This window comes from Colletes latitarsis, chromosome 11 (assembly GCF_051014445.1).
Source record: "Colletes latitarsis isolate SP2378_abdomen chromosome 11, iyColLati1, whole genome shotgun sequence".
Lineage (NCBI taxonomy): Eukaryota > Metazoa > Arthropoda > Insecta > Hymenoptera > Colletidae > Colletes > Colletes latitarsis.
Window position 1 is genome coordinate 17,392,491 of NC_135144.1, and position 24,181 is coordinate 17,416,671.

General features: G+C 38.2%; 3 protein-coding genes across 5 annotated transcripts in view; 1 reads left to right on the top strand and 2 right to left on the bottom strand.

The window, feature by feature from the left end:
- LOC143348065 (protein PALS1) overlaps positions 1-9,852 on the bottom strand; it is a 102,681-nt gene extending 92,829 nt beyond the window's left edge. For all 3 annotated transcript variants that reach the window (XM_076777872.1, XM_076777873.1, XM_076777871.1), the window contains exons 1-3: positions 8,125-9,852; positions 5,972-6,084; positions 5,666-5,723 (exon numbers count right to left, since the gene is read on the bottom strand). In XM_076777872.1, coding sequence (XP_076633987.1) covers positions 5,666-5,723; positions 5,972-6,084; positions 8,125-8,188 — 235 coding nt within the window. In that variant the 5' untranslated portion in view covers positions 8,189-9,852. The remainder of the gene's footprint in view (positions 1-5,665; positions 5,724-5,971; positions 6,085-8,124) is intronic.
- A 3,396-nt stretch (positions 9,853-13,248) lies between these two features.
- LOC143347487 (acid phosphatase type 7) lies at positions 13,249-18,228 on the top strand. The gene is made up of 7 exons (XM_076776684.1): positions 13,249-13,831; positions 15,327-15,521; positions 15,593-15,920; positions 16,232-16,414; positions 16,932-17,151; positions 17,714-17,908; positions 17,981-18,228. Exons 1-7 carry the CDS (start codon positions 13,729-13,731, stop codon positions 18,077-18,079), a joined length of 1,323 nt encoding a protein of 440 aa, XP_076632799.1. The 5' UTR covers positions 13,249-13,728; the 3' UTR covers positions 18,080-18,228.
- A 1,085-nt stretch (positions 18,229-19,313) lies between these two features.
- Akt (AKT serine/threonine protein kinase) lies at positions 19,314-24,181 on the bottom strand. The gene is made up of 7 exons (XM_076776683.1): positions 23,903-24,181; positions 21,968-22,235; positions 21,660-21,894; positions 21,097-21,294; positions 20,404-20,674; positions 19,977-20,213; positions 19,314-19,789 (listed from the first exon to the last, which is right to left on the bottom strand). The coding sequence occupies exons 1-7, from the start codon at positions 23,973-23,975 to the stop codon at positions 19,449-19,451; spliced, it is 1,623 nt and encodes a 540-aa protein (XP_076632798.1). The 5' UTR covers positions 23,976-24,181; the 3' UTR covers positions 19,314-19,448.

Genomic DNA, 24,181 nt, shown 5'->3' on the forward strand with positions numbered 1-24,181 from the left:
GTTATCGGTTCCAAGCGTGCACCAAATTCCCCACTCGCGATTAAACCTTAATTCGACACGCTTTTACGTACCCCGCCTCTCCCCGCTGCAGCTAATGGATACATTTTTTCGTCCTTTGCAAAGTCACTCTACCATTAAAGGTTATTCGCTTCGGAAAGAGTCGGTTAATTATCGAGTCCATCGAAAACGCAGTCGTCTGTCGTAAACCTAATTGCTCGATAATGTCTACCGTCGGTGGTAATTATATACGCATTACGCGTACGCCAATGAAAATACCGGAAAGAATCGGTGAAATTTCGGGGTTTATATGTATATCGCGTTCAAAATACAAAATGGACGAATCAAACGTTACGCGATACGGGAAAACAACAGTTATGCAACAAATTTTATGGGACAAAATCGTCGATAAAAATTTGATTTTTATTCGCATAAACGGTAATAATTATATTAAGCAGCGAAAGGGTTACGAACCATCGTCTTATGGGGCTAATGGTTTTACTAGATATTTTGTTATGGAATACGTAAGCGTTATAGCGGCATAGTACTAACCTGCAATCTAAAATTGTAAATAATGCGTTGCATCGAACCGTAACACGCGATACATCTCGTAAACAAATAATGCACAACGAACAATCGTAAACAACAATTTAATGGCGTCCGTGTCAAAATACCGATCCACCATCTGCTGGATCAGTAGTTGAGAATCGACGATAAAAAAAAAAAAGGTTCGAGCTTCAATTCCGCGTAACTTCAATACCTACAACAAATTTATTCTCGATAAAACCGAAAAAAAAAAAAACGGGGGAAAAAAGGATCGAGCCTTGTCGTCTCCATTACAGTGACACAAACTGAACACGTAACTCAAAAGTTTAACGACGTTCAAAAACGCAAAATAAATTAATGATATTATTATTTACACGTTGTTCATTACAAGTAAAACGGCTTTAGTAAGTTTCTCGTAAAACGAGAAATTCAAAGTGTCGTATGGTCACTAAGAATCTTGGGAAATTCATGGATTTTCAACGAGACCAATTTCGAACTTTCGGTATCTAAGAATTTGCATTTATTCCAGTCGCGGCGAAATCATTTCACGCGTGAAACATTTAGTGTGACGCACGACTCGAAAGCAATCCGTTACTTTGGATCAGTGGTGCACAACCGTTTTCGTTACTGGGCCAAATAAATTAAAGTAATAAAGTTAATGCTTCCCTCATCTCGTATAATATACAAAAAAACATTAAGTAATATTTTTAATTCTAAAAAAAAGTATAAAAATTATCGATATTGCGTTTGTTTTTCGTCTGTTACGTAATCGGGGCCTCCGCAATGGCGAGCCCTGCGTGTCTGACACGTGCTGTACACCCTTAATTACGTCACTGAGTGGTGTAATAGCCGAGGCACAGCAGCGCCGCTATTAAATCTAACCTGCAATGGCACAGAACGTGAAGAAGTAAACAGAAAAAGAAACTTGTGAATGCTGAAGATTCACGAACGGACGTATGCCAAGAATGTTCGATAGAAATTCTACAAGCTTCTTGATCATTTTTCGCAAAAAATGCTTGCAACCTCGATTTTGTGGGAGCGATGCGCAAACTGGGGCCAACCAGTCCGCGAAATAATGTTAATGAAATTCATATTTGCACGTTTTCTTAGTGGTAAAATTACGATGAATTTGAAACTTTTCAGTTGCAAAATAGTTACGAAGCTTTTATCGGGTTGAAACTTTTACGAAACTCGCTGGCAGCAGGCTATAGTCCGCGAAACGTGCGACCATCGAAGTGTTAACGCGTTTAAGGTTACTCGCGAAAAGAACAGCGAAACGATCCGATAGTCGCATCCGACACCGATCGTCTCTCTAACCTAGAAACTGCAACCGTGATGGATTCCTTCTTGCCTCTGTTTTCGCGTACTATTAACGTGTCGCGTAAAACGATGACACATTGCTCGGTCGTGCAAGTTAGCCTGGAGTCTTCAAATGAACGGCTACAAAAACTCGTTTCTCCCGGTAACGCAGTATGACCAGCAACGGAAAAAATTAACAAAAAAGCTAAATTCTATATGTTACGAAATAACAAATATCGTATATTTATGTAGTTTTCGCTGAAATTGGTTTCATTTTCACAAAAAAACTGTACAACTTAATATTCGAATGATCTATCGATGCTAATACTTATGTGAACTTGATATAAAATAATTCGAAACAATTGTAACAGAACAAGAAAATATAAGGTAAAAAAGAATATAAATTTGCTAGTGCGACAACCGACGACGTACACCATTGTCAATAAGCGATAAACTACTTACTATGCGAGCAATTTTTTGTGTAACTATATCCTAAAGTTTTGAAATCAATTCGTTCGGAAGTTATAATTTTTGTTTCAAATTGCCATATACGTGACAGACCGTGGAACGTCCAGATAGGGCCCGTATGCAACGCGATTGCGCACGAGCAACGAAACGGGGCCTTAAAAACAGCACTTCGTGCATCACGATTCGCGGAACAAAGTCCCGCGAAAACACGGAAATATCAAGGCGAAGTCACGGACCGTTTTATGGAATCGAAATTCAACGACACGTTGCGGAACATCCACTCGCATCCCGCGAAATACAGTTCGAAAAATACTGCCTTAACCTCTTCAAGGATACTGACGATGTGTTAAGTTTACAATTTACGTTAACCCCTTCGTGCCAGCGGCTGCGCACAGCGAATGTTATTTCTTTCTTTCGATGTACGTCAGTTGGTTCGTTGGGAATATAATGAGATCGCAAAAAAGAAGTATGAATAATGCAAATCGGTTACGCGGCTATTCGGTGTTTGTAATAAAAGATCGAACACGATCGAAGTAGTGTCCCAACCTTAAAATACGATCCATAAAAGGAAAACAGGCGCTGGCGATGCTATAACGACGATAAAATTTATCTGAAAGTGCGTACTGATAATAATAAAACGGACAGGACGGGGTTAACGCGTCGTGACGTGAAAACTGCAGTTAAAATTTTAAATAAACGTTCACGATTGAACTTCTCGGTCCGATGACAGTTCGATTCGATCAAAATAAAACCGTCCGCGAAGAGGTTAAAAACGCTACATAGCCCTCGTGCTGAGACCAAAGTAGAAAGAGGATCAGTCACCTTTCGTTATCGACGAGGATTCGGCAGGCGGTATCGACGATTAACGGTAACACACGGTCAGAAATCGCGAAACGATTCCGGACCTCGGTGAACGTGCATCCTCGGGATCCTGGCAGCCTCGTTCGCGCACCCAGCTGCCATCTGGCTCGTCGTCCCGTTTCCCTCGACCGGTAACGCGAGCAACGAGAAGGACACAGGCACGCAACACGCACGGTGGGCACAAAAATCACGTATTCGCGACAAACGAACGCACAACACTGGGCTCACTCGCGCCAACTCGATGCTCGTTGCTTCCTGATCGCGCGAACAGAACCGCGACGCAACAAGCTGCCACCACGGCGAATCCTGCACTGGCTATCATCCGTCGCGGAACAAACGCACACACACGAGAGGTTAGGTGGAAGGCAAGAGAGCGCGCGGAATGCCGCGGAACCGCTAGCGTGTATGGACGGTTCCGTACTAGCGAGGACCGAGCGTGACAGCGGATACATTCGAAGGTTAGATTCGCTCGATTCCTGTGTGTGCTTGTAGGCCTCTCGCAGAGTTCTCTACGTTTACCCTCCCCCTCCCCCGCTCTCTCCTGCTGCCCCACTCTTCGAGCCCATCCACTGGGGGCCCCCTTCTATTCGTCGTCACGATTACAGACGAACGGCGACCTGAACATTTACCTGGCGAACGCCGGAATCGTACGAGTAAACACGAAATCGGCCGACGACTTTACTTGCCCGCATCTTCGAATGCCGCGTAACCCGCGGTTTTATGGGACCGATCGTTCGAAGCAGAGATTCAAAACTGTTACAACTGTTATTGGAATAACGGTTGTGGTATCGGTTCCATTTTGGAAACAGAAGAGATACTAGAATCGTACCCGAAATCGATATTGTATCAGAATCGTTTTTCCAATAACAATTATCGCGTGTCACGTGTACGTCGTAGAAAAGTAGTGTCATTAACTTACGACACTGAATACGAAAACTTTAGAAAGAATACAACTAAAATTTGATGAGAAAGTATACAGCTGAACATTAGAACAGAGAATGTGATACAGTAACAACTGTCCTCGATGACATTTTTCTGAACCGGTGGATGAGACGCGCGGGGCAAATTTCGTGGCCAGCACGTTCATCGGACTTAAAACGTTGCTCGGTTTTTCCTCTGGGAAGCATAAAAAGATATTGTGTACAAAGAAAGAGCAAAGGAACAATAAAATGTGGGCAGGGAATCGTTGCAGTGTGCTGGAATGAATCCAGAAATTGTAAGATGCGCACGTGAGACGCAACGGTTCAAAGATTTCAGATTTCGGTCCCTTATAGTTACTAAAATACGATGATGCAATCGTACGAGACTTGACCTTGAAAATGTTAGTTTCATAGACTTCCACCGATCCAGAGATATAAAATCACACTATGATGATCGGAACATGTAATATTGCGACACCCTGTACAACAGAATCAACCCTTGGAAGATTGCCCATCTGTAGATAAACATCCTCTATATGCCAAAGACGCGTTTGCTTCGAGGGAAATCCCCGCAACTGTGACACAGATCAAATTCACTTCGTCAGTCGCCCGAACAGATTAACGGAACTATCGAGGAAGCTAAAGATCGACTCTATTCTATCGGAAATCGATGCCACTCGACGTTTCTAATCTTTCGATGTAACACGTTTATCCTCTTTAACGGCCCATTTCGCTCGTCGATTTTTCCTCGCGTGTGCGGCGCTACTCGCAAGAAACAATTCGCGGAGGTTTCGCTCGAAACACCGCGAGATATCGTCCGAAAGGAACTATCGATTGACGATCTACAGAATGAATATCGTCGTGCTGTTCGAATTCAGTACTTCCGGGGTATAGAGAGAGCCTGGATGAGTTGCTGGAATAGTACAGACTCGGTTTAGAAAGAAAAGACCCGAGAGAAAACCGTCCTTACATACAATAGTGCTTGGGAGTGAAGATTGGGTCGTTCAAATACCGTTTCTCAACGACACGGAGAATGTTGAAGAGGGGTTAGGTGTAATTCTGGGGCTCTTTACCTCTTGGCGTGGAACGACCAGGGGGTAGATTAAATGCTTCTGATACTACCAATACAATTTATAATATTGTAGCGCTGCTTCTGCTGCTGGAGGAAGCGAGAAAGATCGTAGGAAGGTAGAAAAGGGAAGGAGAGAAGATTTCGTCCCGGGCCTGCTAGTGGACTCGTGTCAGTAAAGCTTTCTAGCAGGTCCTACCTTAGACAACGGGATGTTGGGTAGTCGGTCGAGGAGTGTACATATAGAAATTGAGGGGTTGGTCGAGCGCTTGCGAGAGCGCGATCCCTCTGGTGGCGAGTGTGAGAGGTGACGCCACCAATATCAATTCCAAGCGTATCTAGTTGCCAATTTATTTTCCTGGCATGACTAATTTCACGACCTTTCGTTTTGTTAGATTAGTTATTGCCTTTTAAATGTTTTTAACCATGTTTTTTTTTGTTTATAAAAATGTTAACCCACGCTCTTAAACCTGCACGAAATTAAACGTTTGATTGAAACACTCACCTTTCTTGTTCCCGCTTCTCCTCCGTACTCGCAGGCATATCGTTCGTGACTCGATGCACTGTGAAAAGAACGATTCGATTAATCGATGGGTAGAGGTAGACGGTTTAATTTCTCGATATAAAACATACGAAGAGGGCTCTTAAGTATCTTTGGTAGGATCGAAGAGAAAACGTCTGAGGAAAAATGTACCGTTCGAAAGAATAAATGCGACGATACGGATCTTCTATTTAATGTTAGTTTCTCTGTTACTTTTATACGTTTAGAGCACGATTGGAAATTTAAAAAGACGAAGGATATAGTAGTTACCTGGTATATATATTGAATGACTTCGGACTGGCTGGCGTTTTCCAACGTACTGCCATTGACTTGTAAAATTTCATCCGCCACCTCCAACGTGTCCGCGTTGTCGGCCGGCGAACCTGCGTCACATTTGAGAAAGATTCAAAGGTTAGCGAGACGAAACTTCGGAAACGATTTGAAAACAATATTTTCGAGGGGGAAAAGTCCTCTGTCGTGCAGGGTTTATTATTTATGGAACGCAATGCATACGTAAACCACGAAAAAAAAAAAAAAAATAGAAGGAAAAAGCTCGAACGTTCCGACAGACGAAACGTTCGATGGGAACGAAGCTTGTCAATTCCAGAATCAGTAGAATACGAGCGCGCCAGATCAGACAGTAGATACGAGTGACACGCGATAGAACGTACGATTCAATTATGTATTTCAAACAGGACCGGTACGAATAATTTAATATTTTAATATTTCACGGATATTCGAGTCCTACAAACAAACTTTAATTATTTTATAACAATTCGATATAGCTTTGTTATAGTGTATCGCGATACTGAACAAGATAAAAGAAATTGCAACTTTCGTTAATTTTATTAAATGGTATTCGAATTCTATTTGCTGAATATTTGGCAATGTGTTCGAACATTGAAAAAATAGGTAAATCCGACGAATGGTCGCGGCGCTAATTAATTTCACATGATGCTTTAAAAAATGAAACACGGCAAAGAAATTTCAGAACGAAGACGTGGCTAAACGTCTACGTGCTTGACAACCGACTTTGCAGGCACTCATTAAGCAGCATAAAAGGCTGCTAATTAAAATGAAAACAATTTCTCGCTTCGCGATGACAAACGAAATTGCGCGTTGTCGCTTTAACGACGCCATCGATGCCGTTGATTCGAACCAGTTGATTTTCTTATTTTTGTGTCTCAATTTTGACGAAAGATGTCAGACGCTCACAATTAGCATAAAATAAAGTATATGAATTTAGCGACAGGTTGATCCAGACCGACTTAAAACATGTTCAACTGTGTCGACGTTCTATATTTGGCACGTATTGTATTTTTATAGTAAATCTATTGTGACTCTACGCTTTTCTTAAACTGTATCCTATTCTGAGAAAAAGAAAAGCCTTCTGTGCGAGTCGTATTAGGTCAGACGTTATAGTCAACCTTCGTAAGGCTTACTCGAGATTGTCCACATTCTACTTACTCGTTGTACCACATTCCCCTTAACTCGGGACTGTTCTCTCTGCCAGCGATATCTGCGTTATTACTACTTAGATAGAATTGCCTCTTAACCAATATTTCCTTTAACAACTGGTATTAAAGTTGTAATGGAAAGAAATAATAATACACGTTATCAAATTGTAAATGATAGTTTGTGTTCTTTACGATTAAGCTACCTTCCTATTTATTTATGCATATTAAAATAGAAAATAATAGGGGAAAAAATTATTTGGCTCTGGTTTGAACAATATAAGGTATGATTTATGCAATTCAAATGCAGTAGATTAAATTATACGATATATAATATTGTATATGCTACTTCCTTCTTAATTTGTTATATGAAGTTTGTAATAAATATCTGACGTCTGGATCAACTTATCAATTATAAAGCTGAGAACTAGCTACTTGTCATAAAGCAAATTTCGACTTCAAGTTAATATAACTTGTTTGTAAAAAGCGTGGCAAATAATTCGAGTCAACACACCCTGTACATTGGTATACGTTAATCAGTCTAGACCACAGCTGCCTCAATTATTTTCAAATTCAATTGTTAGTTCATCGAGTTAAATATAACAGAACGAAAATTCATAATGCAGTTAAGGGCTTCGATCAAACAATCCCTATCGACGATCTGTTTGTTTACATTCTGTGATCCACAACAATGTACCAAAAGAAAATTTGCCTTCATTTCGTGTGAGGTCAAAATGATTCATCCCGGTATGTATAGGTATACCATGTATCAATTTTACATAAAAAAGAAACTCACAGAATTAATAATTTGAATATTTCAATAAAAGTTACGGAAAAAGGTTAAATAATAAGTTTTACTGTAAACGAGTAACGGTTACAAGAAATAACGAAACAAGTTATTCTGACGCGTTCGGTGGATCTAGCGTTAAGAACTAGTGACAGACGGTGGACGAAATTATCGATGCTTACCGTATAGTTTGATCTTGTCATTGTGGTTGATCAGTATGATAATGTATCCCCCTAGATCGACCATTTTCGCTGGTCTCGACGCGTAGACGGTGGTCTACCCGATCTGAAGTGGAGATGCGACGTTGCCTCGGGCGATCACAGCCCCATCATCGCCCGAAAAAACGATTCGCCGATATTAACGTCGTTACCGCGTGCCATTCCTTCCGTTTCCTCTCGCATCTTCCCGTTCGATGGTACTATCGACCTCGCGCGACCTACTTTTCACCGACAATACCTACGTTCCCTATAAACGTAAACGCGCATCTTTTATCCTGTACTGTTTTCCGTGCTCAGGCTCGCGTTCCCGTCGGCTCGTATATTTCGAACCACGCACAGTTTCCGCTCGGTTTATCCCAATTGGTGGGCACAACGGTCGACCGGCAGCCCCGGGAATTTCAAATTTCACTAACGGACTATCGAGACAGTCCTGCCACTTGTCGTACACAGACCGACCGAGAATTACGGAAACTAACTACGAGCAATGCACCTTTAACGAGAGTTTTGCTACAGAACACGATGCTTCTCCGTTCCGATCATTCCTTTCGTCGGGACGATACGACGCGTAGCAAAAGTTGCGTTTCCCGTGTTTTCAGCCAGACCCCGAAAATACGAAGAGGTTCGAGCGCCTACGATCAGCTATTAAACACGTAACGTTGCTCCTCCGAGCAAATCGTTTCTTCCTTTGCACGCGTCGACGAGGGTGGAAGCTTCTCTTGAACGCGTACTACGACGAGTGTCCGAAGATTCTCTAACGACCTTCGAATTGCCATTCCTGGCGCGACGAGTCCAGGAGGAAACCCTCGACGGGGCCCCGTGTGCATGGGCCCCCCTACATCCTCGTGACGATGTCCTCAGCCGCGAACGATTCACCGAGCTCAGAACTCCCGATGTCCTCCCGGCTTATTGATCAGAGCTTTCGCCGAACACCGCTCCACGCTTTCGATCATCCTGGTCCGTTGCATCCTCGGGCGGGCGGCTCGTCGCTGACGGTATTCGGAAACCTCGAGGATGCTCTGATTCGGGGACGCCCCGACCATCCTCGTGACAGTCCCTTCGTATTCCTTCGACCAGTGCTCCCGATCAAACGTACCACATCCTCCGGAGGTTATCTCGTTTCACCGCCGATGGGGAACCCTCCGTCGCCGCGTCCAAGGATTCTTATGCAATTTCTACCCCTCGTCCTCGCACTCCTGTCCGGATTATCTTCTTTCCCTCCCTCCTCGAAGGACACTCGCGACCGTCCCGATTGCACGCAGAATCGGAAACGAAATCTCGCACCAACGATTTCACGCGTACACGTAACCTCGACGATCGTTCGCGAACGTCTTTCCTCGATCCTTCGATCTCATCTCTACTTTTCTTCTCCCCAATTCGATTATCGTCGCAGGATCTCGGCAAAGAGCAACCAACGTATTATTGCCACCCTGCCTATGCGCCCCAGTACGCACCACTTTTTATCTTCGACGATTCGAAATTCACTGAACGTTCCGTCTCGCGCTAGGGAAACGAGGTTAGACGTGCCCGACCACCGTCGATTCACCGACACTTGGACGCCGTGTAGCCCGACGATCGTCCTTTCTGTTTCCCGCGACGTCGACGGGCTGCGAGAATTATCGGCGAGGATGGGTGTGAACCTGTGCGTGTTAACCGACGGCGGCAGCAGCCCTGACATCGCTCGTCGTACGCTGATCTTCAGCCCTCGCCGCCAAGCGGCGACAGCGGCGACCGTCACGCGGCGCTCGCGTCGTTCTCGCGCCGACCAGCCCCTCCATCTTCACGTTTTCAATCCACCGTCGACTTTTCACCACGTTCGCCACGCGAATCTTTCCTACGATTCGAAAATGGGGAACTGTTCCAGGCACACTTGAAACGACGAAAATGGTTTCTTTCGCGGAAACGAAATTAAACAGCACCGTCTACGGACGATTTAGGAATAGGGTCTTCTAGCATCGGAGCAAGTTGATCACTGCCTAACGCAGAACCGTCTTTAACCCTTTGACTACGGCGCACCCTAACCCAGAACCATCATTTTTGTCCGTTCGCGCGACAGTCAGCAACCAAATTCAGACTAAATTATATTTTAAGAACATATACATTTTTCGTTATTATGTATTTTTCGATCGCTTTACTTTTATCGTTGCTTTTGTCGTGTAGTAAAACAGAATAGACAATAAATATATATAGCAAAAAGGTTATTTCTTTAAGTGAATTTGTTTAGTAGTTGTAAGCATATTCTGTACCAATTTGCCAGCACTGTATGGTATTTATGAATACTTCTTAACATTAAATTAATACATGTAGCACAACCGATTATGTATTGCATGAGAATGTCACACGTTTATGTGTTTCTAAAGTGACTAGGATTCTCCGTGTTGTAACAATACGTTCTCGTAATCGATTCATAGAATAAAGAAACTGAAATTTCTATTATTTTTTGTTCCAATCGAATAAAATTTATTCTAAAATCACTGTCAACTATGAAATTAAATAAAAGGAATAACTTTCAATTTTTTTTCCATTAATGTCGAAATTTTTTAACTTGAAACTTTCACTGTGCCATTTCTATAAAAAAAACTCAAGGTGACCTTTATATCACAATGAAAAAGCAAGACAGCGAAAAACTAGAATTTTCGACCTTGGCTCGATTAAAAACAAAGGAAAGAAACGGGCTCGGCTGTGCGCCAGATGTGAGCGTCGTATTGTCTTCATTAGTTCCACAGTAGAATCAACTTATGAACAAGCAAGCATATCCATTACATTAAATAAAAATCCACATTTTCATTTGTTGTGTCGTCTATTCTGAATTTTTTGTCAATGTTGTATATATTTGATACTTATTTTATTGCTTTTACTTCATTCGCGTGTGTATTCAGTCAAAATATAAAATGTACATTTCACTAAGTGTTACATACTGTTACATACTGTTTAATAAACACTGATCTAGGTTAGGTCTCGGTGGATTACGTTATGTGCTGCTGCCTGATATAAGTCGATTATTTTTCAATTGGATTCAAGAATATTAAAATTAATATTTGAAACCAATGGCATCTATTCATAATTACAGAAAAAAACAATGTAACATTTATATACAAAATTATGGTTTTTCAATAAGAACAATAGAACCATAGCCACCATATTTGTTATAAACTTGTTTGAATCGCGTGATAAGAGTCTACAGCTCTTATTGGAAAATCCTGTACTTAGAATTCAGCTGTGAGCCAAAACAGGTTGAGAATCACTGCCTTGGAAGACCCTGTCTGTGCAGGGTTGATAAAGGTCATTCATCCAACCGGCATTGTAAACCCAAAACTAAGTGGAAGCAGCCCTTCAGTGTCTAACATTAGGTAGATTACAAGATAGAGTACCTTAGCTCTCTGACCAATTACTCAATTTTTGACGACGAAAACCTTACTCTAACCTTAAAATATCAAGTTTCGTTAATTTGTAATTTATAACACGAATCGTAACGTTGCATCGGGGAGCTGATAACACTAGCTACGACCCTAATCGTGTGTAGTTTATTGGTGGTCGGTTTTATCGATCTAACTTTACAATAACGTATTATAAATAAAAGAAGAAAGCTTATTATAAACCTTCTTTTCACCGTTATTATTCTCTAGAAAATTTATATTTACACCGATTGTCGTTTAAAGTTATTATCCATAATTATAAACGTCCTGGGTATCTAATTAGCTTATATCTAATTGCCATTAGATATTTATCAGCATATCGTATTCGTACTAGAAAAGATGTGACAGATATATGGAAATTTCGCTAGCTGTTCTCGTGTCCTACTGGTACGTGTTCTAAACTTGGTATTACTAAATTTTTTCTGATATTTACGAAATTCTTCTGGATTAGACATCATTAGGCATAACTGGGTTAATAGAACTTCATGGGGGAAAAAGATAATAAAGAAATATAACCTTATTTCGGTTTCAATGATCGCCAAAGAAGATTCGAATAAGTGACTCTGAATAGTACGCGAAGAAAGAGCATCGCGACCTTAAAATGGGAGGAGACGGGACAAGAATGAAAGTGCATTGGGGTGGTGTCCTGTGAGCGCGTGTGTCACGTTACGGGTGCACTCCGTGTGTAAATACGTGTCAGCGCACGTGCACCAGAAAAGCAGAGCGAGCAATCGCCCCGAGAAAGAGGGAGAAAGAACTGTCAGAGCGCGTGATCAATATAGGGCATGGGGGATGCTAGCTCTGCAATTGCCCGTTCAGTTCTCCTCGTGCTATTCCCTTTCAACTTCCATCTTACGCGACTAATATCGGCGGGCTTAACTTAGAAATGCCTTTGATCAATACACCGGAAGGTACAGCGAAAATCGATCGCCCCTACGATTCTTCGATCATCGTAAACTTGCACCAGGCTCGTTCTATTTCAGCGACGAGGAATCCTTTGACATTGAACGACTGCACACTAAATTCTTATCTAGATTTTCATCTTCTTCTTCTTCTTCTTCTTCTTCTTCCTTATTTATTTTTTGTTATGTCACATCAACTGCTTGGTCATTACCGACAATACTGCATTATGGTTTTGTGGTACATGTTGGTTTCCTTTAAGTAATCCAATGTGTTTTTCAACTGATCCGTTTCAGGTTAAAGTTTAATTATTTCGGCGGCTACATAATTTGATGTGTAAGCTTCTCCCAAATGGACGTGTATAGGGCATACGAAACTCAACTTTGTTTTCTTAAATGGAATTATACATTTTCTGATGCATCAATTGGTGCAAAATCGTTCCTTCGAAAAATCATTGATTTGGAAGATATTTTAATAATACCACACTTGGAACGTCATCATCCACAGTATTACAATTAAAATATATACGTGTAAAATTGACGTGTCTTCTTAACAACAACTAAATACCTACTAAAAATATTCTTACAATTTAAAATGTTTGTCTAATGTAATTATACCAAAGAAGATCCAGACGCTGTTGTCGAAAATGTATAAATAAATGTAACAAAACTCGAGAAGCATTTTCATTTTAATTATTTCTTAAATTAAAAAATTGATATAGTCCAAGAGACTACGATCGTTATAGTTATACCTGAGATGGCGCTGACACGTCACTGCAACGAATTGCAAGGAACAAAACACTTCCGTGAGACGTTGTTCAGCCATGGTTCGAAGCTTTGTTTTCGTTTTAAATGCCGTTGAAGTTTAATCGTTAAACTCTGTGGAAATATCGCGAACGAAAACATCTTTCACAATCGATAATATCGTTTGTTTGGATGTGTGAACAGCCTGATAAATGACAAATAGGAGTTTCCTTGATAATGATTGACTCATTATTCAACATGCGAACTAATACTAATGTATATCTATTACGTTTGAATGCTGATTAAAGTGCTTTTGTTTCTTTGACCATGCGCAGCGATCTACCGAAATCCTTTGTAGCGTGGTGTTGTGAATCGTCAAGATCATCAAGATCTAACGCTCTGACAGTTTTCAAAGTTCTTCTGTCTGAAAAGACCACCAACTAGATTTATCGAATGTCATCGTGACTAGCATTTGTTGATGCTGCCGTTCTAAATATCTAAAAAGAAAAAAAATGGATTCATTTATTGTTAAAGTTATAATTTTGTCTCTGGTCTCTGGCACTTTGTGCAATATTTTGTACTATCAACCAGAGGCTGTACACCTTGCTTATGGAGGTAAGAATAATTGGAACATTCCTAGCAAACGACCCGTTCACCGATCGGGGTGAGTTATACGTCATTCGATTCGTCTAATTCAGTACATTATTGATATGCATTTCATTATCTGCGGAGATTCGTTATTTTTTTATAAACTCGTAAAGTTACAGTAAAAAGTAAGGTTAAGTACATTTTTTGACAGATTCACAGGTAGAAACAAGTGACTATCGTTGCTATGTCATGTTACAAATTATAAATGATTGATCTAATTTGATAATGCTACATCGTTAAATGGGAATTTGTAGAACGTGTATGCATAAAAATCATTTTTTTACGCATAGACTTTTCATGAGTCGATCAGGTAGACAGTATGTGCAGCAACAATTACTCCCCCCACCCACCCATATAACCCAGACCTACTCAGACAGTACTTATAGTTAGACATTACATGCAGCAACAGTAAAAAATGTTGCCACCCCCCTCTGACACTGATTACGGGTAGACAATATAATAAATTACAATTGTATGTAGTGCGTTGATTTAACTTTTTTTTATTATTAAATTTCATTATCGTCTAGATCTGGTATATTTTCATTTTCTACAGAGTCAAAAGAAATTTCAGAAATTTCTTTTAATATTTGATTAAATAAATCATCCTTCCCCTGCTTGTAAGATTTGTAAAATACATAATGGCTTAGATACCCGATGAAATTATCTGTTTTGCTGAAAATAGAAAATATTTATGGTATTATATGTTACAAAAAATATTAAAAAACGTGTGAAATTGCAAATACTAACCGACAATATTCAGGCAAAAAATGTTTACTATGCCTCCATGTAGTTTCAATTGTGTTTGTATGAGCGCCTGTTTTTGGGCCTTTAAAATGTAAAGTATGGTTTACAGTGAGATGTTTATACCCTTCTTTTTCTTTTGAAGATCCCATTACTGATGTTTACACGAATTAAATTGAAACCACTTGGAGGCATGCCACACATTTTTTAATCTTTTTTATAACATATAATACTATCAATATTTTATATTTTTAAGAAGAGCAAATTCATTGGATACTTGAGCCATTATGTATTTAGTAAATGTACCTAATAGTAAAATGGTGATTTATTCAATGAAACATTAGCAGAAATTTCATTCAATAAATGTTTAACAAATTAGCATTTGACTACCTGGCATTTTGAACAGAGTATCGATAGTCACTTGTTTCCACCTGTAAACCTGTCAAAATATACTTAACCTTACTTTTTTACTGTAACTTTACGACAAGTTTATACAAAAATAACGAATTTCCGCAGATAATGAAATACATATCAATAATGTACTGAATTAAACTCACCCCGATCGGTGAACGGGCCGTTTGCTAGGAATATACCATTTTTACAAACGTTCGTTACAAATTGATTATTATGAAAACCTTAATTACCTTTCATTACTTGTCTGTCTATTCATGAAGGTATGTTGTCTAAAATTGATTTCATTGATAACTAATATTATGTTCAGATAACATTCATGATATTGTTGTGACATGGAGCACTAGGAACGATACAGAGGAATCTATCGTTGAATATGGTATAGGAGGACTTGTTCTTAGTGCCACAGGATATTCCACGATATTTGTTGATGGTGGAAATGAAAAACAGAAGCAATATATTCATAGAGTATGGTTAAAGAATTTAACACCCAATAGCAAATATAGTAGGTTGAATAATTGTCTACATTCGTATAATTTATAAAAATTATATATACAAGCAAATTTTTTTCAACAGTTTACCATTGTGGTAGCAAATATGGATGGTCAAACGTCTTTTACGTGAAAACTGCTCCCAAAGAATCAGCCGATTGGTCACCACAAATTGTTATATTCGGCGATATGGGTAATGAAAATGCTCAAAGTTTACCAAGACTACAGGAAGAGGCTCAACGTGGACTATATGATGCAGCCATTCATGTGGGAGATTTTGCATATGATATGGATACTGATAACGCACGCGTTGGCGATGAATTCATGAAGCAAATAGAAGGTGTTGCTGCTTATTTACCTTATATGACAGTACCTGGTAATCATGAAGAAAGATACAATTTTAGTAACTACAGGTAAGTATAGGTTTTGAGTACAGTCATACCCTTGATTAGCAACTTAATTTATATTTATTTTACTAGTGATATGATTCTAATAGCAACATTTGCTCAATCAGATTTGTGTTCATGTGATGCATTTTACATATTTTGTAATTGAAGGGCTCAACAGAAAATAGGCACATGCCACTGTCATATTAATCTTTTCACAGAAAAAGCAAAAAATATTGTCTACTTTAAAAGTTCGACGTTATTTATTAATTGACCTAATGATTTTTCAATAGCCTTATTACTTAATAAATCCATCATTTTTTATATAAATTTCTTAGATCTCGTTTTACAATGCCTGGCGACAGTGAAGGTTTATGGTATAGTTTTAATGTAGGACCTGTCCACTTCATAGGTATAGAAACAGAAGCTTATTACTTTATGAATTATGGTATTAAACAACTGGTTAAGCAATATGATTGGCTAGAAAGGGATTTAGAAAAAGCAAACAATCCTAAGAATAGGTAAGCTTCTATTGTTTCTTGTCAAGACCAGAGTTTAGCATAATTTCAATAAATCGTCATCTAGATAAAACATTTTTATTCGAATAATTTATTTAGATAGTTATTAGTTATTTGCAGTGTTCATCTGGGACAAAAAAAAAAATATTTACTGTACAAAACTATTTAAATAAAAAATACCCGAATAAAAACATTATTCGTTATTCGAACAAACTTTTGTTGAAACAACAAACTAGGAAGAATAAATATCTAATCGACAGAAAATGACAATTGTCTTGAATATCAATTTATTTCATTAACTTACTAAAAATATAAACGTCAACTTAAATATCGTCGCAAGTGTATGCACGTGACAGATTATTTTCTTATTTACATGACAAATAAATATTTATTCGCCCATCTTTGTTATTCGGAAGTTAAGATTGCTCGAATAATGTTTCATATTCGTGCGTGAATAATGTTTTATAGTCGAATACTTTTGTCCCGTGATTCGTGAATTAAAAACTAATAAAATATATAGAGAACAGCGGCCATGGATAGTGGTATTCGGTCACAGACCAATGTACTGCAGTAATGCAAATGCAGATGACTGTACCAATCACCAAAGTCTTGTTAGAGTTGGATTGCCATTTATAAATTGGTTCGGATTGGAAGATCTCTTCTTTAAACAAAAAGTAGATTTATTATTATGGGCGCACGAGCACAGTTATGAGCGTATGTGGCCCATGTACAATTTTAAGGTAATTCTATCGTTCTGCAAACCCAAGGTTTTGAATCTTTATTTTTGATGGATTTAGCCAATAATGTTAGGTCGTCCGATAAGCTTGTGCATTTATTTATTTCATAGTAAATTTTCTTCCAGTAACAATTGCCCATCGATGCTGTCTCATATACGACTCGATAGCTTTTCTGCATCGAAATTGTACTTTATATTTTCGTTACGTGTTACTAATTCTTATAGGTTAAAAGCTGTAGAAGTCTTCACTGATGCATAAAAATGCATATTGAGATTGTGCAGAATTTGATACCATTTACTTTCACCTTATGACATTTTTATCAATCTTCCATCATTTTAAAGATACGGTTTCTTTTTACTTGCGCGGGAACATTTTATATGTGTATTTACTGCTGCTTTGTTGCCGTGATTACATATTGTTATATGATTGTTGCAATTCTCAACAAAAAAGAAAAACCTCAAAAATTGAATTTCTAAACCAGAACACCCCCTTGAAATACAGCACGAACGTATCGAACGACCTAATACGAAGAAAATAAATAAGAAAAGGTGGTAAATAATTATAGGTACAAAATGGGAGTTACGAAGAACCGTATAAAAATTACAAGGCACCTGTGCACATAGTAACTGGATCGGCCGGATGCGTAGAGGGTAGAGAAAAGTTCGTCCCGCATAAACCAGAATGGTCTGCGTATCATAGTTCAGATTATGGTTATACGAGGATGAAGGCGTATAATAGGACTCATCTTTATCTTGAACAGGTATTGGTTAGTTTGGAAAAATAGGCACAAGGAATGTTTGTTATTATTCAGTTTACAATAATCTGACAATAGGTATCCGATGACAAGGAAGGTGCTATTTTGGATCAAGTTTGGCTTATAAAGGACGACTTTTTCCCGGCATACAATATAGACCTTATAAATGAAATATAAAGCACAATATAGGATAAAGCGATTGAAACGATATATAGACATATCACTTTAGTTACCATTTTGTCTCATATGACAATGTACCATGCTCTTTTATTGTAAATAGCAAAATTGTCTGTCTGTAAACTTCGAACAATCGAGTTTAATTCTATTTGTTTGTTTGTTTGTTTTTGTTTAATTCTTCCTATTCCCTTTCTCTCTCGCTCTCTCTCGCTCTCTCTCACATAGAAACAAATAAACTACAAAAATTTGCTAATTACAAATGAGATGGAAATTAATAATGCGTACGTACAATATAATCCTTTAATTGTTAAAATATAAATATATGTATATATAATCATTGTAGCATAGAATATTAATAATATAATATTAGGGTAGCATTTCATTATTTCCATCTGATTCTCACAGTAAATCATTATTTGTCAATGATACACATAGTTGAATAGCGCGAACCGTATTAAGGAAAACAAAAATTTCCTAATTTGATGGTACTAAATGTATAAAAAAAAAAAAAAAAAAAAACCGCTTTCTCTCGATTCTAAAATTCTCGATCTCAGATTTACACGTTAGTGCAATTAAAGCTTGTTAATGTTTCTATGCATCTACGTTTAAAATGGATAATCCACTTACTCGTTGGCTGGCTCCATGCCAAGTGTAATTTGCTATTTTGGCTTCTGCTCTAATAGTTAACTAACGAATTTAAAAGAACAGAAAAAGAATCCAGGAACTGTCCTTTCATAAATTATTACAATCGAGTTTACAATGAAGCTAAAGTGTCGAACGTCACTTTCATCGAACAAAGGACTGGTAGCTACAATTATCAAATATCGTTCTTCGACGCAGAAGAAACATGCCACTCTTTACAATGTAACACAACGCAGGGGATTGAACTTAAGTTAACTTCCACTTTCCTTTTTTTTCCACACACTTTCTTTCTCTTTCCAAATTTATCCCCGTTATATCGTCGCGAACCTACTCAGCAGGTATAAATAGTATTAGCTCAATTGGATCGTATAGTACACAAATTTTCCATGTACAATTTTAATGAGTATGTGTAAATGCGCGCGCACGAGCACGCATAAACACATACGCACACCCACATACACACCCACATGCACACACACACAAATCTGATCTGCCATTGGAGATATGCGTTAAAACCTTCCGAAGATGCACAAAAAAGCATCGTAAATTAGCAAAAAATGTGATATTCCGATTGATCTGCTTAAAAAAAAAACAAAAAAAAAACAAAAAATCTTCCAAATCGGCAGACAATCCACGAATACTCGTCGCAATTGAACGTCTTTGTTTGACCTTTCCATGCATTTAACCACTCATCTCAATATATAAACAAAGAAAACCCTTGATACTGTCAGTGATTAATGGAAACGATGGAAGAGGTTGCTGCTGAGTGACTTTCCTGATACGAAAAGTGGGTAAAATGTTCTTGCTCTTCGGCTATCGAATTCAAACCAGCTCCGCTGCCCAAGAAACCTTGATCGGGCGGCGTAAGTTCAACACTTTCACCTGTAAATTCGCTTTCAAAATATCGGGTGTCCGTATCTGAAGATACTCGAGGTTTAAACGGAGGTGGAATCTTTTTCTGTACAAGATCCGACCAATCGATCGACGAAAAGAACGCGTGATCTATAATCTCTTTTGCATCGTTCGGTCCGCCTCCCAATCTTTTGCTCGGATCTTTTATAAGTAATCCTGGAAAAAGAAAATTACGTGAAATGTAAAATGCACCGTTCATAGTAGAACCTTTGCTGCTGAAGAGAATACGTAATTGTTCGTGAAACTGTTTTTTTTTGAACGTGGAATCATAAAGTTGCCTGAAAGGTGGCAAAATGTAATCGAACAAAACAGACCAACCCAATATTTAATAGCGTTTACTCACCGCCAAGCATGTCCTTCGCCTCGTTACTGAGAGTTCTAGGAAACTTAACTTCTTCCATTACAATAAGCGTGAAAAGTTTCTCGTGGTCCTTGTTATAAAAAGGTAATCGGCCACAAATCATCTCATACATTACAACGCCCACACCCCACCAATCTACTGCTCGACCATAGTCATTATCTTCGAGCACTTCTGGTGCCAGGTATTCGGGAGTCCCACAAAATGTTTTCGTCGTTCTTCCTGTATAATGGAAATGTTACCGGTATTTTCCATTATTTTCACACTGAATAATGTGCGCCTTTAACTCGATAAAGAATTAACCTTGTACGTTTGAAAGTTTTTTTTGTAAACAAATTTTCAAAAATGTTTTAAAAATTCACCCCTAAAACGGGAATACCGTTATAATTCGTACGTTTAATTCTACGCTTACCATACGTTATGTCTTCTTTACATAATCCAAAGTCAGTAATTTTAATGTGTCCATCTTTGTCTAAAAGAAGATTTTCTAATTTGAGATCACGATAAATGATACCCTGCGAATGAAGGTAACCTAACGCTGAAATGATTTCAGCCCCGTAGAATCGAGTACGATCCTCGCCAAACGCACGAGAACGTCGCAAATGGAAAAATAACTCGCCGCCATTCACATATTCCATTACAAAACACAGCCTATCCGCTGTTTGAAAACTATACTTTAAAGACTGTAAATCAACAGACATTAAATGTTAATCGAGCCTGTAAATATTTGAGAAAATAATGAACTAGGTGTGCTATCTTTATTTAATTTCTCAATACTGCATGTACAGTTTCATGTTTGCAATAAACAAGGATTGAGAATTGTTATTAGTTGTTCAAAACATTAGCTGTGTAAAAGCAATGCCTACTATCCTTGATACGATTCATATTCTCCAGTACCAAATAGAATCTCTGGCGAGTAATTCAGTTTAATTTTGGAGCAAGTGAGAATAAGTTTTTATTTGAAAGAAAATTGTACAAAGGAGGAAGTTCATATATTCAAACTAAAATAGCGATGAGTGATATAGTTGTAATTATTTTCTCACTATTGAGAAATTAATGATAGCGCACCTGTGCTATCTTTTTGGCTAGAAGGTAGGATACGTACAGTTAGGAACGGATGATTTGTAGTACGCAATACTCTACTTTCGGTAAGTGTGTGCGCCACTTCGTCTTTACGAATAATTACTTCTTTTCGTAAAATTTTTATAGCGTACAAGTGCCCTGTTGCCTTTTCTCTGCAAAGGATTACCTTTCCAAATGTCCCCTTACCCAACACTTTTAAAAATTCAAAATTTTCAAGGGTCTGAAACAGAAATGATCTTTCTTCGTAATTCGCGACGACGAAGCCGGCTCACTTCAGATCCACGCTTACAGTAGCGAACAAAAGTTTAAGACAACTACATTCTTGAGATTACCAGACTCTATTATAGATATTAAATAGCCAATAATTCGTAGCTGGCCTTGCAATCACACAGACTCATACTTTATTTATAATAGACCTAACTACTTTCAAAGCATAAACAGTACTTGGGATTATGACAATGAAACTTTTAATTTGTTGCAGGCATCAGTTTAAACACGGTGGAGCTTCGATTGAAAACTTTGGAATTGATTTTCTCGAAATCGTACGTGCTCTTTTCCCGTACAATGCTTCAGTTATATACTCACTACTTTCTTCTTCCCTGTACTTTTACTACTCGAAGTTCCTTGAACACTAAACTTTGCGGACAGTTCGTCTATACTGCCGCCATCTGCATCCGAAGACACTATTCCGACAGACCCACTTGAATCCGACCTACCACCACCTGAAGATTCCATTTCAACATCTTCTGACGAAGACGAATGTTGCATTTGCGTTTGCTGCTGCTGCTGCTTTTCACTCGCTAATCTAGCAGCTACATACCTATTAATGAAAATGATATTTAACGTACCTTCAATTTTCACATGGTTTGTACAGAATCAAATAGCAATCTAACCTGATAGCAGCTACCCAATCTTCCCTTTCTTGCTCCGTTTCTACGTGAAATGTCCTTTCAATTACACCAGCCCACTGTAAACCCCTAATCACGAAGGTATAAGGCTTAGGTCTATCCACAGACATAATCTGACATCCTCGAACCGTGAAATTATTTAAAGGCTGTGCGGTTGCTGCCATTTGTTGATCAGGTTTCACTTTGAAGCCGACCAGCGTACCATCGTCCCGCAAAACGAAATACCTTGGCCTCCAATTTTTTATGTGTTCCCCTGTTGATAAAATCCAAAGAAAAAGAATAAAATTAAATTGTAAATAATGGTAAAGCATATAGAGTAATTACTTCATTTATATTAAATATGTTACGGTGAATTGGCTTTTCGTTACTATAAAAAGGAAAGATGCATACAACAGGGACCATAACTGTGTCAATAACCAGGAATTTCTTATAAATCATATTTCATTGCTATTAGCATTTAGAGTCACAAAAAATATATTTAATAAGAGTATTTTGCAAGAATAAAGATAACATAAATAATTTTTTAATGTTCTAAAAGTTCTTTTCTCTGCCTGTAATAAAAAATGTTCACTGATAAAGTTTTGCACCATGTAGCTGCAAAGTTAAGCTCAGTGTTTCAAATGTAAATATTTACTTATATAATGGCTTGTGTCTGTAGTAGTGTTTACACAAAACAAGTGCACAACTTAATATGCAGTTTGTTATTGATTTTCAATTGAATAAGTTCAGTAGTGCTATACATGCTACATGATCTAATAAAACTAAAATAAACAGAATTAATTCTGTTGAACAATTCTGGTGCTGGATTCAAGGAGAAACACATCAACCATGGCATGTTAAACAAATGGTCAAGTACAGTACTAGATCTTTTATATAGTAGATATATGTTTGTGTTTGGCATTTGACCAGTGCATTCAATAAGCAAAATAATAATCCCATACATATATACAGATATTTTGAACAAAAATTTACTAGATACAGTGGAAAATATGCTGATTACATTCCAATGAAATGAAAACTTTAAACATATTACATAAAGTATACAAAATTGGATAAAAACACAAAAATGTTTTGTTCTGGAACAGCCTGTACAATATCCTGGTTTCAATCCAATTGAAAGTTTATAGGCATTCCTAAAACATAAAGTGCAATCTTCTTATGAATGAACATCGTCAGTAACTCCTAAACTGTGAAACAGGATTAAAGAACAATGGATTATTATCAAAATATTGCAGATAGTAGAAACAAATGTAACAGATGTAAAAACTAAATATAAAATTTTATTGGTAAAAACAAGGGTCAAAGTCTTATCAATAAATGTTTCTTGTTACAGTCAAAGGACATCTTGACAACTTAAAAAAATTTCTTATGATACCTTTATTCCTGCGAAATGTTCCTGTTATGTTTATTTTTTGTAAACTTTAATGCTAATTGCAATAAAAAAAATGTCTTATAAGAAACTACTGGTACAGTTATGCTCTTTGCTATAAATTGTAGAATACAAATGGAAATAGCTGAAATATGCACAGACCTGTTGGAACAAAATATTAAAAATGCCTCGGACCGCAAAGGGTTATACAAGAAATCGAGAAACTATCCGAAAGCACGAAATATAATCGTGGAAACCAGCGATCGATGCGTTATTAATTAGTAAACACGGTGCGTTACATTTTCTAACGCGTTGTGGCCGGTCATGAAAAGCGACATTAATCGCGGAACGACTACGATACTTTCTAAAATTTTCGCAAAAGACATTTTGGACAATGTATTTATGACATTTTGCCGAATGGTGAACCAGCGGAGGTTCGAAGGGTAATGCGAGAAAACGAGGAAAAGTCGATCGTGAATGTACATTGCCAATCTACTTGAAGCGAAGCGAAAGAGTAAACATAAATATTATGAAATTGGTCTGAGGTGTACCGCGTTTTTGAAGCCAGCCTTCTTTTACAATACGCTGACCGGACGCTGCGACGTTCATCGCTGCGTCCCCCATAACTCCTTCTTCGATGAGTACTCGTATACACGCTCCAGACGCTTGGTGTTCCCGTTCAGGCACAATATTTCACGAAAATTAATGAAATACAACAGCGAGAATGGCACGAGTATACAAACTTGAGCAATCATAGATACACGTTTGGCAGGTAAACTCGACTATACTCTGATCGACGGACGCACTAATGCGCACTAACTAACATTGCC